General features: G+C 47.9%; 1 protein-coding gene across 1 annotated transcript in view; it reads right to left on the bottom strand.

The window, feature by feature from the left end:
• The window catches only part of CUL9 (cullin 9), a 35,318-nt gene that overhangs the window by 11,176 nt on the left and 11,783 nt on the right, over positions 1 to 12,359 (bottom strand). The window contains exons 11-26 of the mRNA XM_033102124.1: positions 11,893 to 12,110; positions 10,833 to 11,082; positions 10,639 to 10,744; positions 9,681 to 9,908; positions 9,312 to 9,402; positions 9,003 to 9,174; positions 7,549 to 7,654; positions 7,159 to 7,254; positions 6,745 to 6,920; positions 6,337 to 6,470; positions 5,801 to 5,980; positions 5,513 to 5,622; positions 5,234 to 5,416; positions 4,932 to 5,092; positions 4,437 to 4,665; positions 4,158 to 4,347 (exon numbers count right to left, since the gene is read on the bottom strand). Of these exons, the coding sequence (XP_032958015.1) occupies positions 4,158 to 4,347; positions 4,437 to 4,665; positions 4,932 to 5,092; positions 5,234 to 5,416; positions 5,513 to 5,622; positions 5,801 to 5,980; positions 6,337 to 6,470; positions 6,745 to 6,920; positions 7,159 to 7,254; positions 7,549 to 7,654; positions 9,003 to 9,174; positions 9,312 to 9,402; positions 9,681 to 9,908; positions 10,639 to 10,744; positions 10,833 to 11,082; positions 11,893 to 12,110 (2,630 nt within the window). The remainder of the gene's footprint in view (positions 1 to 4,157; positions 4,348 to 4,436; positions 4,666 to 4,931; positions 5,093 to 5,233; positions 5,417 to 5,512; positions 5,623 to 5,800; positions 5,981 to 6,336; positions 6,471 to 6,744; positions 6,921 to 7,158; positions 7,255 to 7,548; positions 7,655 to 9,002; positions 9,175 to 9,311; positions 9,403 to 9,680; positions 9,909 to 10,638; positions 10,745 to 10,832; positions 11,083 to 11,892; positions 12,111 to 12,359) is intronic.

Below are 12,359 nucleotides of genomic sequence, written 5' to 3'. Positions count from 1 at the left end.
CATGAAGAAGGAATGACAAAACTAGAATATGACTAGTTTGTAACCCCTAATGAAATGACAGACCTAAGCAATGATAATGAATGGCTGCATAGTGAAAAGCTGATGGGAAACTAGATATAATGTGTACATCAGACTGACAACACTGAAATCCATTGATCCATCTTACTATCACAAAGAAAGACAGCTGGACGTAACACACCTCCTGGAAGCAGTACACTATACCACCTTGGTATTTGCCCAAGAAATCAACCCCAAATCTGAATAAGCTTCTATGGCTAAATATCAGTTTTCAGGAAATAAAGGTGACAGAGGAACATGCTAGAGGACACCATGTGGATGATATAATCAGCAAAATCCAGCCTGTCAACAAATCCATTTGGCAAACAACCCAGTTTCACCCACAACCAATTTGGGGGGGGGGGGTCAGGGGGTGCAGGGGGGAGAGGAAGGAACCTACAGATTAAGGGAGATGAAAGATGTAACTCCACCAAATGCAATGTGTGGGCTTTGTTTGGATCCTCAATAAATAAAACCTAATTTTAAAAACATGAGATAATTAAGGAAATATGAACACTGTGTATTTGAAGATATTAGAAACTATTAACTTCTGAGGGTTTGATAATTATAGTGTTCTTGCTTTTAAAAACAGTCTTTATCTTTTAAATTTGAACGCTGGGGAAATGGGTGGGAATATACTCGTAGATGAAACAAGACCGGCCATGAATGGATATATTGGAATTTATCTATTAATTGATACACTATTAATCTAATGTGTCTACTTTTGTGGATGTCTAAAGTATATCATAAAAATATTTTTAAATGAGGGTGAAAATAAGCCATTCTCAAACAAAAGCTAATAATGTTTTCCACCAATACCCCCTCAATGGAGAAACTTCTAAAGGATGGACTTTAGGGGAAAAATTGAATTCAAAAAGAAGGATCAAGATGCAAAAGGAATGTTGACTAAAGCAACTGGTATTATGGCAAATCTGAACATCAACTGAATAAAACAATAATAACAATGACTAATAATAGATAATTCTAAAACACTGAACAACAGTAACAAGCAAGATGGAAGTTAGAATTGGAATTAAGATTTTTCTATGGTCCTTTTATTGTTCAGGAAGGTGGGAAGTGATATTAACAAGTCATACATATAGGTTAAAAATATAAAGGTAATCAACTATAGAAATAGAATGCATGACTTCCAAAACTGAGAGAGACAAAAAGGAATTTAAAGAAAAAATCAATCCAAGAGAAGAAAAAAAGCACAAAAACCCAGGGTAGAACCATACCTATAAAGGTATTCAATTTATTATTCTTCTAACTGTACATATGTTTTATATATTTTGTGTATATGAAGTAACTAAAAATTTAAAATATAAGGGTAAACAAAAACACAAAATAAAGGGTTAAAATAAAAGCCTTACTATCCTTACTCATAGTAATTATAAATAGGCTAAAATTGACAACTGAAGAAGAGAGACTGTTAGGCTGAATACAAAACAAATGCTAGGTATTTACAAGACACGTGTATGACAAAGAGTATGACAAAGTTAAAAGTAAATGGATACTGGGGGAAATTCTGATGAGAGTAGAATATTGGCATGGTTTTAAAGTACCTATCCCGACAGACAACTTATAAATAGTAGCAAAGGAAAAAATATTAATATACAGTAGAGAAATCAAACAACCTCTTGACCAGGTTGTCAAAATGAACAACACAAAAGAGGGACAGATAGAAATTGTGTGCTCCAAATGTAATACCCTGAGAAGCACACGACATCACTTACTTAGTATTCTGGCCGTGAATGCATAACCTGAACCTAATCACAAGGAAATACCATACAAATTTAAAATGAGAAACTATTTAGAAAATTTTAAAAGACTGTACTCTCCAAAAATGTCAGTGTCATAAAAGACAAAGGCTGAGGAATTGTTCCAGATTAAAGGAGACTAGAAACATGACAACTAAACGTAATGGGTGATCCTGGACTGAAAAAAATAAAAAGAGAGAGAGAAGACATTATGGAGTCAATTAACAAAACTGGAATATGGAAAGTAGATTTGAGTATTATACCAATGTTAAATTTTTGAAATTGATAAATGAATTCTGTAAGAGAATACCTTTATTCTTAGGAAATATGTATTAAAGTATTTAGGGGCAAAGGCCAGCATATATGTAATTTACTCTCAATGGTTCAGGGGAAAAAAGTGTGTGTGTGCGTGTGTGTGTGTGTGAGCATGCGAGCACAAGCACACGCACGCATACACACACATACATATATACACATTTATATATACACACATTTATATATATGTATATATACACAAAGAGCAAATGACAAAAACAAAATGGGACAAATGTTAACAAAATGTAAACTTGGATAGAGTATGCGGGTATTCTTTGTATTAATCTTACAATTTTTCTGTAAGTTGGAAATTATTTCCAAATAAAAAACATTTTAGGTAAAAATATAACTGAATTGTATACACTTAAAGTGGTTAAAATGGAAAATTCTGTTATTCATATTTTACAATAAAAGAGACCTAAAAGATTTATCAATCCAAACAAAAAGTAAAAAGATAGAAAAAGGTATACTAGAAAGATAGCTGTAATATTACTACCAGATAAAAATAGATTTTAAGAGCTTTCCTCGAAAGAAGGTCACTTCATAATAATTAACCATGACGATTCTAAACCTGCATAGTGCATTGTGGTTGCCATTAGCCACATATGGCTATTTAAATTTAAACTGGTTAAAGTAAATAAAATTAAATATTTGGTTCCTGAATTGAACTAGTCACATTTCAAATGTTCAATAGCAACAAATGGCTATCATATTGAACAGAGCAGAAAAGAACTTCTCCATCATTGCAAAAAGTTATATTGGACAGCACTGTTAAATGATTTTAAAGTTTATGTAATAACAGTCAAAAATATATAAAGCAAAATATATGTAATTAGAAGTTTAAAAATTCACTATTATAAAGGTAGATTTTGGCACATCTCTCTTAATAACAAAAATAAGCAAACAAAAATAAGTAAGGTTACAGAAGATTTGAACAATGTAATTAACAAGATCAATTTCGTGAAATATGTAGAATCCTGTGTCCAGCAGTTGCAAAATATACATACTTAATAACGCATGGAACACTTATAAAATTTGACCATCTATCTATTTGGCCAAAAAAGAAGTCTCAAATTGCAAAGATTCAGAAAATAGAAACCATATTCTTTGGCCACAATGGAATGAAGGTTGAAATCTAAAACAAAAAGATAACTAAACAAATGAAACAAAATTTGCTTGAAAATTTTAAAATCTACTTCAAAAAAATTAATAAAAGAAGAAATAATAATGAAAATTAGAAAATTCTTTGAACTAAACAATAATAAAAATACTACATAATAAATCTTATTCCACATCCCAAACGTCCATCAGTAGCAGAAAAGATAAATATATTCCTACAATGGGATATGACTCAGCAATACAAAAGAACAAAGTAATGATACAACTGACAAGCTGGATCACTCCACAGACATTAGGTTGAGTGAGGGAAATCAGACACGGCGTAATACATATTCTGTGATTCCATTTACATGACGTTCAAATATAGGCAAAAATCTATGGTGACAAAGGGAAGAATACTGGTTTTTCTTAGAAGAAGATACTGACTAGAAAGGGGACATGAAGAGGAAAGCCTTTGGGTGTGCATCTTGATCTGGGGGGTGGTTACAGTAGTACAGATGGATATAAAATTCATTAAGTCATAATTAAGATTTGTGCACTTTACTGAACACTAATTATATCTCAATTAAAAACATCTAAAAAACAAACCCAAAAATCTTACAGAATGCAGCTATAGCAATATTATGAGGGAAATTAATAGCCTTAAATACTTTTATTTAGAAGGAAGTCCGAAAAGACTAAGCATGCAACTTGAAGTCAGAAAAATAGAATGAATTCATACAAAGTTGAAAGAAATAGGAGAAATTAAGATCTAACCCCCACTCTTTCACCCTCCCCTAGGAGACTTATCCCTAGAGCCTATGCTTCTTTTTATCTACGTATTCCTCTCCAAAGGTCCTCTCCTAGTCCTCTCTTGCCACCCCAAATCTCACCCCGATTTCCAATTGCCTGTCCCTATCTCCTCACTCTGGCTGTAGAAATTGGAGAAGCGGTCAAGGGCATCACAGAATTCTGTGGGAAGGCACTTTCTGGGATGGTACAGGTAGCAGAGTGGCGAGACTGGCCAGCAGCGTGGTGATAGGACCAGTATAGAAACTGTTGGACTTGGATCTTCGATAAACAGTTCTTTCTCAGTCTCCTCTTCCTCCTCTTCCTCCTGAGAGATAGAAGGATTTCAAGGGCTCCCTTCTTTGGTCTAGTCTTCTCCTGCTCTCCTAGTCTCCCACTCTTTTCCCTTGCTCTTACCTCCTCTTCTTCCAGGCCCTCTTCCTCCTCACTCTCCTGCTCCAAGAGCAGCCTGTCAAGCTGCTGAAGCTGGTAGACGTGGAACTGGCGCTGCAGCTCCTCTGAGGTGCTCAGACTCTGCAGCATCTGCTGGGGGAGGCGGTTGGGGAAGCAGGGACCGATCTGCTCCAGCACGGCCCCCTCCAGCCAGCTGGAGCCCAGGCTCAGGAGACGGTCTGCCATGTAATGCCTACGGCACACACAGCCCAGGCAGAGCCTCAGTGTGGGCGCTCGGCATGGCCCGGCCTCCTGTTCCAGAATGTAGGTCCCTCTGTTGCAGCCGGCCTGAGTCACAGGCCCTACCTCATCCCTTCCTTTCCACCAATGCCATGGCCATCTCTGGATCTTAACCCCACCCCCACCTCCTTCCACATGTCATCTTCCCTCTGAGGCTTACATCTTCACCCTCGCTAGACTCTCGGCCTCCCATCCCTACCTCTCCAGGTCTGCACTCACTGGTAGAAGTGCTCAAAGGTAGTGGCCAGCTCTAGGCCAGACAGGACCATGATGGGCTCCAGGTGCCGCTGAAGCTGCCCCAGCATTTCCACGCCAGCGGCCCCACCAATCAGGCGGCCCTGGATCTGTTGGTCGATGTGCCTGGCAAACTGTTCACTCATCTGGGGCAATGGAAATGGCACCAGTGAACCGTGAAGAGGTTGTGGAGAAGGAGAGTGGGGAGTGGAAGGATAAAGGGCAGAGGAAGATGAGCCTCAAGCAGGAGCCCACAGACCCCTGGCTGGGAAGCTGGTGGTACTCACGTGCGTGGCGGTGAGGAAGGACTGCTGCAGCAAGGCGCCCGAGAAGCCACTGCGCAGGGCCAGCATGAAGGCTGCCCGAGGTCCGAAGAGCTCTGAGCTGGCACTCTGCAAGTGCTCATAGAGCATACAGTAACGCAGCACGAAGTCTGGGGTCCTCCAGGCTGCAGCCAGGAACCTGCTGACCTGAGGAGAAAGGGCAAGAAATCAAAGAAATGTGGACGGCCGAGCTGACACCCACCCCCACCCCCCACCCCCAGAGTTCAGCTTCCTTCTGCCCACCTGCTCCTGTACCACGCTCAGCCAGCACTGCGTGAGGTTCCTCAGGCTGCTGCTGGGAAGAATGGGTGAAGGCCCAGGGCTCCGATCCCGACCCTTACTCATCTTGTTGACTGTAGAGACAGAGGGCAAAGGGAGGAGTTTCATCTCGGGCCTTGGGGGCGTCCTGGGGTCTTGGGTACTGACCCCCAGAAATGCCCGTAACAAAGCAGCACGGAAGAGTGAAATCCAGGAGTGGGGGAGTCAGGTATCACCAGATTCCTAGCTCAGCCAGCCACGGCTGGGACTTACGGGGCCCGGTGCATGGCTCAGAAGAAAGCCCAGGAGGAGGCTCCACGTGCACCAGCAAGCGGCAGAGGTGACGAACCCGAGAGGCAAAGGACGCTGCTCGGCCCAGGGGATTCCGAGAGCTCTCCCTCTGCTCTAAGTACTGACCCAGCAGCCATCCCAGGGAGCTCACACCTTCCGCGTCTGAAAGAAGACAGATCAGAAACAGGTCTCCATGGGAAATGGGGAACGGACAGCCCGGGAGGAGGACAGAGAAGGAACAACTGTACAAAAAGGTTTGGGGGGCAGCAGGGCCCTAGTCCTCCCCGCACCAAGGTTTGCCTCAGCCGGAGTCTAGGGAGATGGTTAACAGGTTGGGGGTGGGGTGGAGGGGAAGATTCAAATACCAGAGTCTCGGGGAGCAGTCCCTGGGGCAGGAAGGAAAGGAACTCTGAGGTGACAGCCTTCAGGGATAAGGATGGGAACCAAGAGCATTAAGTGAGGCAGTCTGGGGGATAATGACAGGGGCTGGTTAGTGGGGCCGGGGTCGGGGTGCTTACCGGGGGAGGTGATATTCTGCACCAGCGGGCTGACCAGGGCCTCCCAGCAGGTCTTGCCCAGGGCTTGGGCAGCTTCGTTATCAGGGAGGAAGCGGTCAGCAAAATTCTGCTCGTGGCGCAGAACCCTGTTCAGTCTGGGAGCAAAGAGTGTGTGGTCGAAGATGAAAGGCACCGATTCCCATGAGGCCTCCACTCAAGGGCAGTCACCTCCCAGTCGCCCCACGTTCGGTCCCTTCCCAGTTCTCCCTAGCAGCACACACTTCTCACCTCTGTTCACTTTCCCCTCATGTCCTGGCTGCTGCTGTACCTTTCAGCCTCCCACAGGAGCCTGTCTCCTGCCCAGCTTCCTGCTCCCCTTAACCACCTCCCCTCCTGCCTTCAACCCTGCCTGCCTCCTGCCCCACCCACCTGGGACAGAGCTGGAGCAGGCGCTTGCGGTCCTCGGCTATGTCCTGGCTCCAGGCTTGCGCCCAAATTGTATAGAAGAGACATGTACGGCGACATAGCTGCTCTCGGAATAGTGGCCAGAAGGTGGGCTTGGGACCCAGGACCTCCACACCCCGAACCCGGGTGTCGATGCCGCCCTGTGACAAGCACAGACCTATCTGTCACCTGAGTCACTCGGTCAGTCACCAGGCTCTACCAAAGCCAGGCCTCACACCCGGAGTTTTCCAGAGCTACTCAACACAGTCTGACATCTCTGGAACTCAGTAGGTTCCCAGCCCATCGCCAAGCAGACCTAGGAGGAACCCTGGCCTGAGCCCGGCCCCCAGATGCTGGAGAACCCGGATCCCTTGCCCCCGGCCTCCTCCCTCGCCGCACCTGCTGGCAGCGCTTTATGCGGATCTGAATGATGGGCCAGAAGCGGTTCAGGTTCTCCAGGAGGGTCACCCGGCTGGCGGAGGGCATCACGTTGACCTGGTGGGGCAGGGGAGGAGAAGGAGAGACACAGCTGTCACTTTCAGAAGTGGGGATGGAAAGATGATTTACAGCAAGCAAGTTTGTGCTGGTTTGTGCGCATCACTGCTCCTGCACGGGACCCCTGCACCTCCATGGCTCCACACCCCTAATTCCACTCTGCTTCCAAGGCAGTGCCTGCCCAGGAGGAAGGGACATGGGAAGTCCCCAGGGACCGGGTCCTTCTGCTAAGGCTCTGAAACAAACAGAACAATGGGGAGTCAAGTGAAGGGAGGGGGACACGAAGGCCCTCACCGTGTTGAGCTCAGTGCTGACGCAGCTGGGGCTGTCACCCCCAAACACCACCACCCTGGCCGGCATGTAACTGGAGTCCTCACTGGCCACTACCAGAGTCAGCTGCCTGGGAGAGGAGAAAGGAATCGGTTAGAAACAGGACCCTGATCTTAGTTCAAAATGACTTCAACCCCCCACTTCCCCCTCAAGACTCGTCCCTCTGGTTAAGCGTCCGTCTTCCCCAGACCCTCTGCTCTCGTCATATCTTCCCCCAAAGTGACTTCATTTAAACCCATACTGTCAACTAAGAATGAACACCCTAATGACTCCCAGTCACCTCTCTCTCCTAACCCATTCTCCTGAGCTTTCACCCTGTACATCCCACAGACCTTTCCATGTCAGGCTCACAGGCACCTCGGTGTCAACATGCCCGAAGGGAACGATCAGCTGTCCACAGAAACCTGCTCCTCTTCCTATCTCTCTCGGGAAAGAAAACTGCCATCCACCCAGGACTCAAACTATGAGACTGTCACTCGGTCTTGTCTCATCTGGTCCATGGCAAGTCCTGTGTCCACCTCTTAGATCTCGCAGTCCATCACTCCCTGGCTATTCCCATTCCCTCTGCCTACCTGTAGACATTCATCATTTCTCAACCAGACCTCTGCATAAATCTTCCAACGTTTTCGTCTGGCATCACCGCAAACTCCCGTAACTGCCAGAGTGAGTTTCCTAGGTGAAACTGGTTTTGTGTCTTCCCTTCTTAAAACCCTTCAATGGAGCCCCAAGTTTCAGAATAAAGCTCAAACTTCTTAGCTCACAAAACTCTTTGTGGTCTGGCTCGGCCTACTTTTCTGGCTTCATCTCCTGCTTCTTTGCTCCACACACCCTTCATTCCAGCCAAACACATTTACTTCAACTTCCCCAAAACTTTCTTACTACCATGTGGCACGCAGGCTGTCCCTCTGCCTGGAGTATCCATTGCCCTCTCTTTATCTCGCTATTTTCGACTTCCAAACTCAGCTCAGTCGACTCCTTCTTCTGGAAGCCTTCTCTAACCTCTCAGTTGGCCTCATGATCCAGTGCTCACGTCGACCACAAAGCTTTTTCCTACTCTATGCTCTTGACTTTTCCAGCCTGGCTCCCCAGCTACCCTGTAAGATCCCTCAAGACAGGGCCCGTATCTTATTGCTCTTGTGGCCCAGACCCTTGCACAGAGCCTGGCACTGAGTATACATTAAACAAATGTCCACAGGAAGAGTGGAAGTGAGTTGTTGAGCTCCCTCAACACCAAGCACAGGGAGTGGCCTCTGTCTGTACCTGTTGGGGGAGCACGTCACCTGGCTCAGGAGGGGAGGGCTGTCTATACCCAGCACACAAAGGCAGACCCACTGTGTGTCTGTCTATTCATTGCACAACATTTGTGTTATGTTCCTCGGGGCTTTCAGACGGGGCTGTGTATGTGGGTGTGTCCACACCTAATGAGAACACCACGGTGCATGTGCAAGGTGATGTAGTGGGAGCCGGTGCTGCCGTTGGACTCCCAGTAGGTCTTGGGGTTGCGGTCCGTCAGCTTGCTGGCCCGGTGCGGGTTGGAGGACACCTCCACCTTCTCCCAGCACTTGTCCTCTTTCACTTCTACACTGGAGCCTGGGGGCAAGTGGGAAGGGGTGGCTGTCACCGCCTGGTTAGCTGAGAGAGAAAAGGAAAAGGACTGGGGAGCGGGAAGGGAAAGGGGGAACAGATGCTGGGGTGGGAGCCAGGGGAAAGCAGATGGGGGCACGCACCCTGGCAGAGATGCCTGAGGAACACGTCAAAGAAGGGAATGTTGATGGGTCGGTGGGTTCGTCTGTGGTCTTCGATCTGACCCAGGACCATCTGCAGCCGGAACACCAGTGAGAAAAGGAAAGGGAAGGGGCGGGGAACACAGAAAAACACAGAGACATATGTGGAGAAAGAAGGAGCAACAGGAAACTCAACCCATTTTTCCCCAAATTTTGGCATAACAGGGCCATGTGGGGGAAGGTTAGGAAACAAGTACCCCAGATCTGCTACCACTCATGCCCAACTGGGATACCAAATGGGGACACACACTGGACCCTCTTCCCCTGCTCCTGGCTCAGTCTCCCTTAGTTCCGTCCCAGGAGCCTCCTTACCTGAATGCAGCCAGCCAGGATGCTGGACGTGAGGCTACTATAGAGCTGGGCGTGCTTTTCACACTGCGTCACCAGGTCCCGAAGCTCGCAGGCCAGCAGCAGCTGAGCCGAGTGCTTGTCCAGGACTTTGGAGAGCGCGTCTCTGGCACCCAGGGAGCACAGCGCCACCGCGCAATCCTTGTGCGTCGAGGCCAAGCGATGTAGGAAGCAGAGCAGCTCCTGGACGATCTGAGCCCGAAGCCACAGAGATGAACGTATGGCAAACAAGGGCAGGCCAGCTCAGGGCGGAAGGGCGGGTTTAGTAAAGAGAATGTGGTGGCTGAGGTTTTGGAGAAACTCAGAAGCCCAGGGAAAGGAGAGTACCCAAGACAGGCTGGAACAGAAGACTGGGGTGCTGGGATTCCAGAGTGAGGTGGCCGGAGCCGGTCCCAGCTTCTCAGACTTCTTCCTGCCGGGGCCAAGCTACCTCAGGAGCCAACCTCAGTGCCCGAGCCTCGCTCACAACGCACACACCCCGAAGGGGGGAGCACAAGGAATGTCTAGACTGCTGAATGTGGGCTTCTCCTAAACCCAGAACCTAAAATCCAGGTACAGCCAAAAGGTTTATACAGGCGTATCTCGTTGTATGGCGCTGCGCTTTATGGCGCTTCACAGATACTGCGTTATTTTTTACAAATCGAAGGCGAGACCCTCTACCAGCAAAAAGATGATGACTAGCTTTATTGTGATCCTCACCTTACTGTGGTGGTCTGGAACCGAACCCACAATATCTCTAAGGTGTGCCTGTACTTTCAAGGTGCCAGTTCAGGAGACTCTTAGATGACATTAGTCGTCTTCTTACCGACCCTCCCAGTGTCCAGACCCATCCAGAAAGGCTATGCGGGGCCCTCCACAGGTAGCCGGTGCCCCAAAGGCTGCTTCTCCCTCCCCCCTCCCTTGCCAGGGCTCTGGTTGGTACCTCAGAGTCATTGCTGGGGCCAGTCAGGCAGTTGAGGCAGGGCTCCAAGACCTCATGCCAGGGGAGGACCATCGCCTCTGAGTGTTCTAGCAGCCGGGTCATGACCCTGGTGAGGGAATGGAAACAAGTGACGTCCCTACAATCCTCCAGCTTCCCTTGCCTCCAATGCCCGGATGCCCAAACAGGCCCCTCACCTCAGCGAGGTGAGCAGCAGACTTTTGTTGGGCCCAGGGGCATCCAGAGTCCGCAGCAACAAGAGGAAGGGCTGGGTCTCGTGCTGGAGGCGCTTGAGGAGGGGCTTCACAGCGCCCCCCGGACCCCCCTCACGGCACAGCACACGCTCCAAGTCCAGGAGGAGTTCCGCAGACGGGCCCCTTACCAGGGATCGGACCAGCAGCTCAGGGGAACCATCCTGGCCCTGGGCTACGGGAGTCTCCACTGGTGCTGCAGACACACACAGGAAGAAGAAAATAAGTATGAAGAGGACTCATACAAGTTGGTCAAACCAAGACATAGATAGTTCCTGAAGATCACGCCCAAAGTTTCCTCCCTTTTGGAGGATGTCTGCAGTTTCTACTAAACTGGGGGATTTCCTTTTCTGTCCCCAGATACATACCTAGATACGTCTAAAAAAAAGTCTAGTATGGCCCACACTGTCAAGTTTGTACCTCTTTAATAACCTATGCTCATATAATTACATTTGATTATTAAATGGTAGCTGTACTGTTACACAAACCAATAAACATTAGATGTTATAATTATAATACATCCTTGTACTACCTAGCATCTGTATATCTTTAGATATACAGATTAAAAGACACGTAGTGCTTATTTCAATTCCCCCCCACTCCTAGGTTTTCATTTGTTTGTTAAACACAAACGGTGTCTTCCCCATGACATCAGTATTTCGTGTTTCTATTCACAAACTTTCTGTACCGGGAGTTATAATTCCTCTAAAGAAAGCCTCTCTGGAAGTCGTTTGAACCAACCCTTCCATGGACAATGAGACTGGGCCGAACCCAGACCAGACAGACGGCAATCCTCCTACCTTTATTTCCTTGTACCTACCCTAGCGTCTCCCTCTCCTCTGGGTCAGAAAGTTCTACTGAAGACCTAACTTGAGCACCAAAACCCTCACTCATTTCCTGAAGGTTCCCTGTGCCCTTCCGGTAAGGTACAAGGACATAAATGGTAGCCTTCCTGGCCCCGGGTGGCACTGATTTCTCAGCAGAACCACCCCCTCCACAATAGTACCTGTGTGCTCAGGACTGCCCGGAGGCTCCGAGTAGCGATCGAGAAGCATCATGAGGACGGTACGCGTGGTGGGCACGGGTTCCGTCCCTGGTGCTATCCCTGCGTGCCTAACCAAGGTGTCTCTCAGCTCTCGGGTTACAATCTGGTCTCCCAGAGTGTGGTGGTTGCACAAAAGCAGGTTGAGCAGGAGCAGGCCATTTCTCACTGCAGAGGAGCACCTGGGAGGATGGAGGGGTCCCGGGAAGAAATTGACAGAGAGTGAATGCAATGGCAACGGGAAGCCCATGCACAGGGGAGAAGCCCTGCAGCTGGGGAAAGGGTCCCAGGGGTCCCTGACCTCAGGTCACTCCTCCCAACCAAAGGAAGGAAGGTCAGGGTGTCTCTGCTCTCTGGGAATCACCCCACCCCCAACCACTTGGCCTCTCCTCCAACGACAGTCAGAGAGGGTCACCGATGTACCACCCAGC

Source organism: Rhinolophus ferrumequinum, chromosome 3 (genome assembly GCF_004115265.2).
Source record: "Rhinolophus ferrumequinum isolate MPI-CBG mRhiFer1 chromosome 3, mRhiFer1_v1.p, whole genome shotgun sequence".
Lineage (NCBI taxonomy): Eukaryota > Metazoa > Chordata > Mammalia > Chiroptera > Rhinolophidae > Rhinolophus > Rhinolophus ferrumequinum.
Note: the sequence above shows the minus strand (reverse complement) of the source record. Positions and strands in the feature narration are given on the sequence as shown.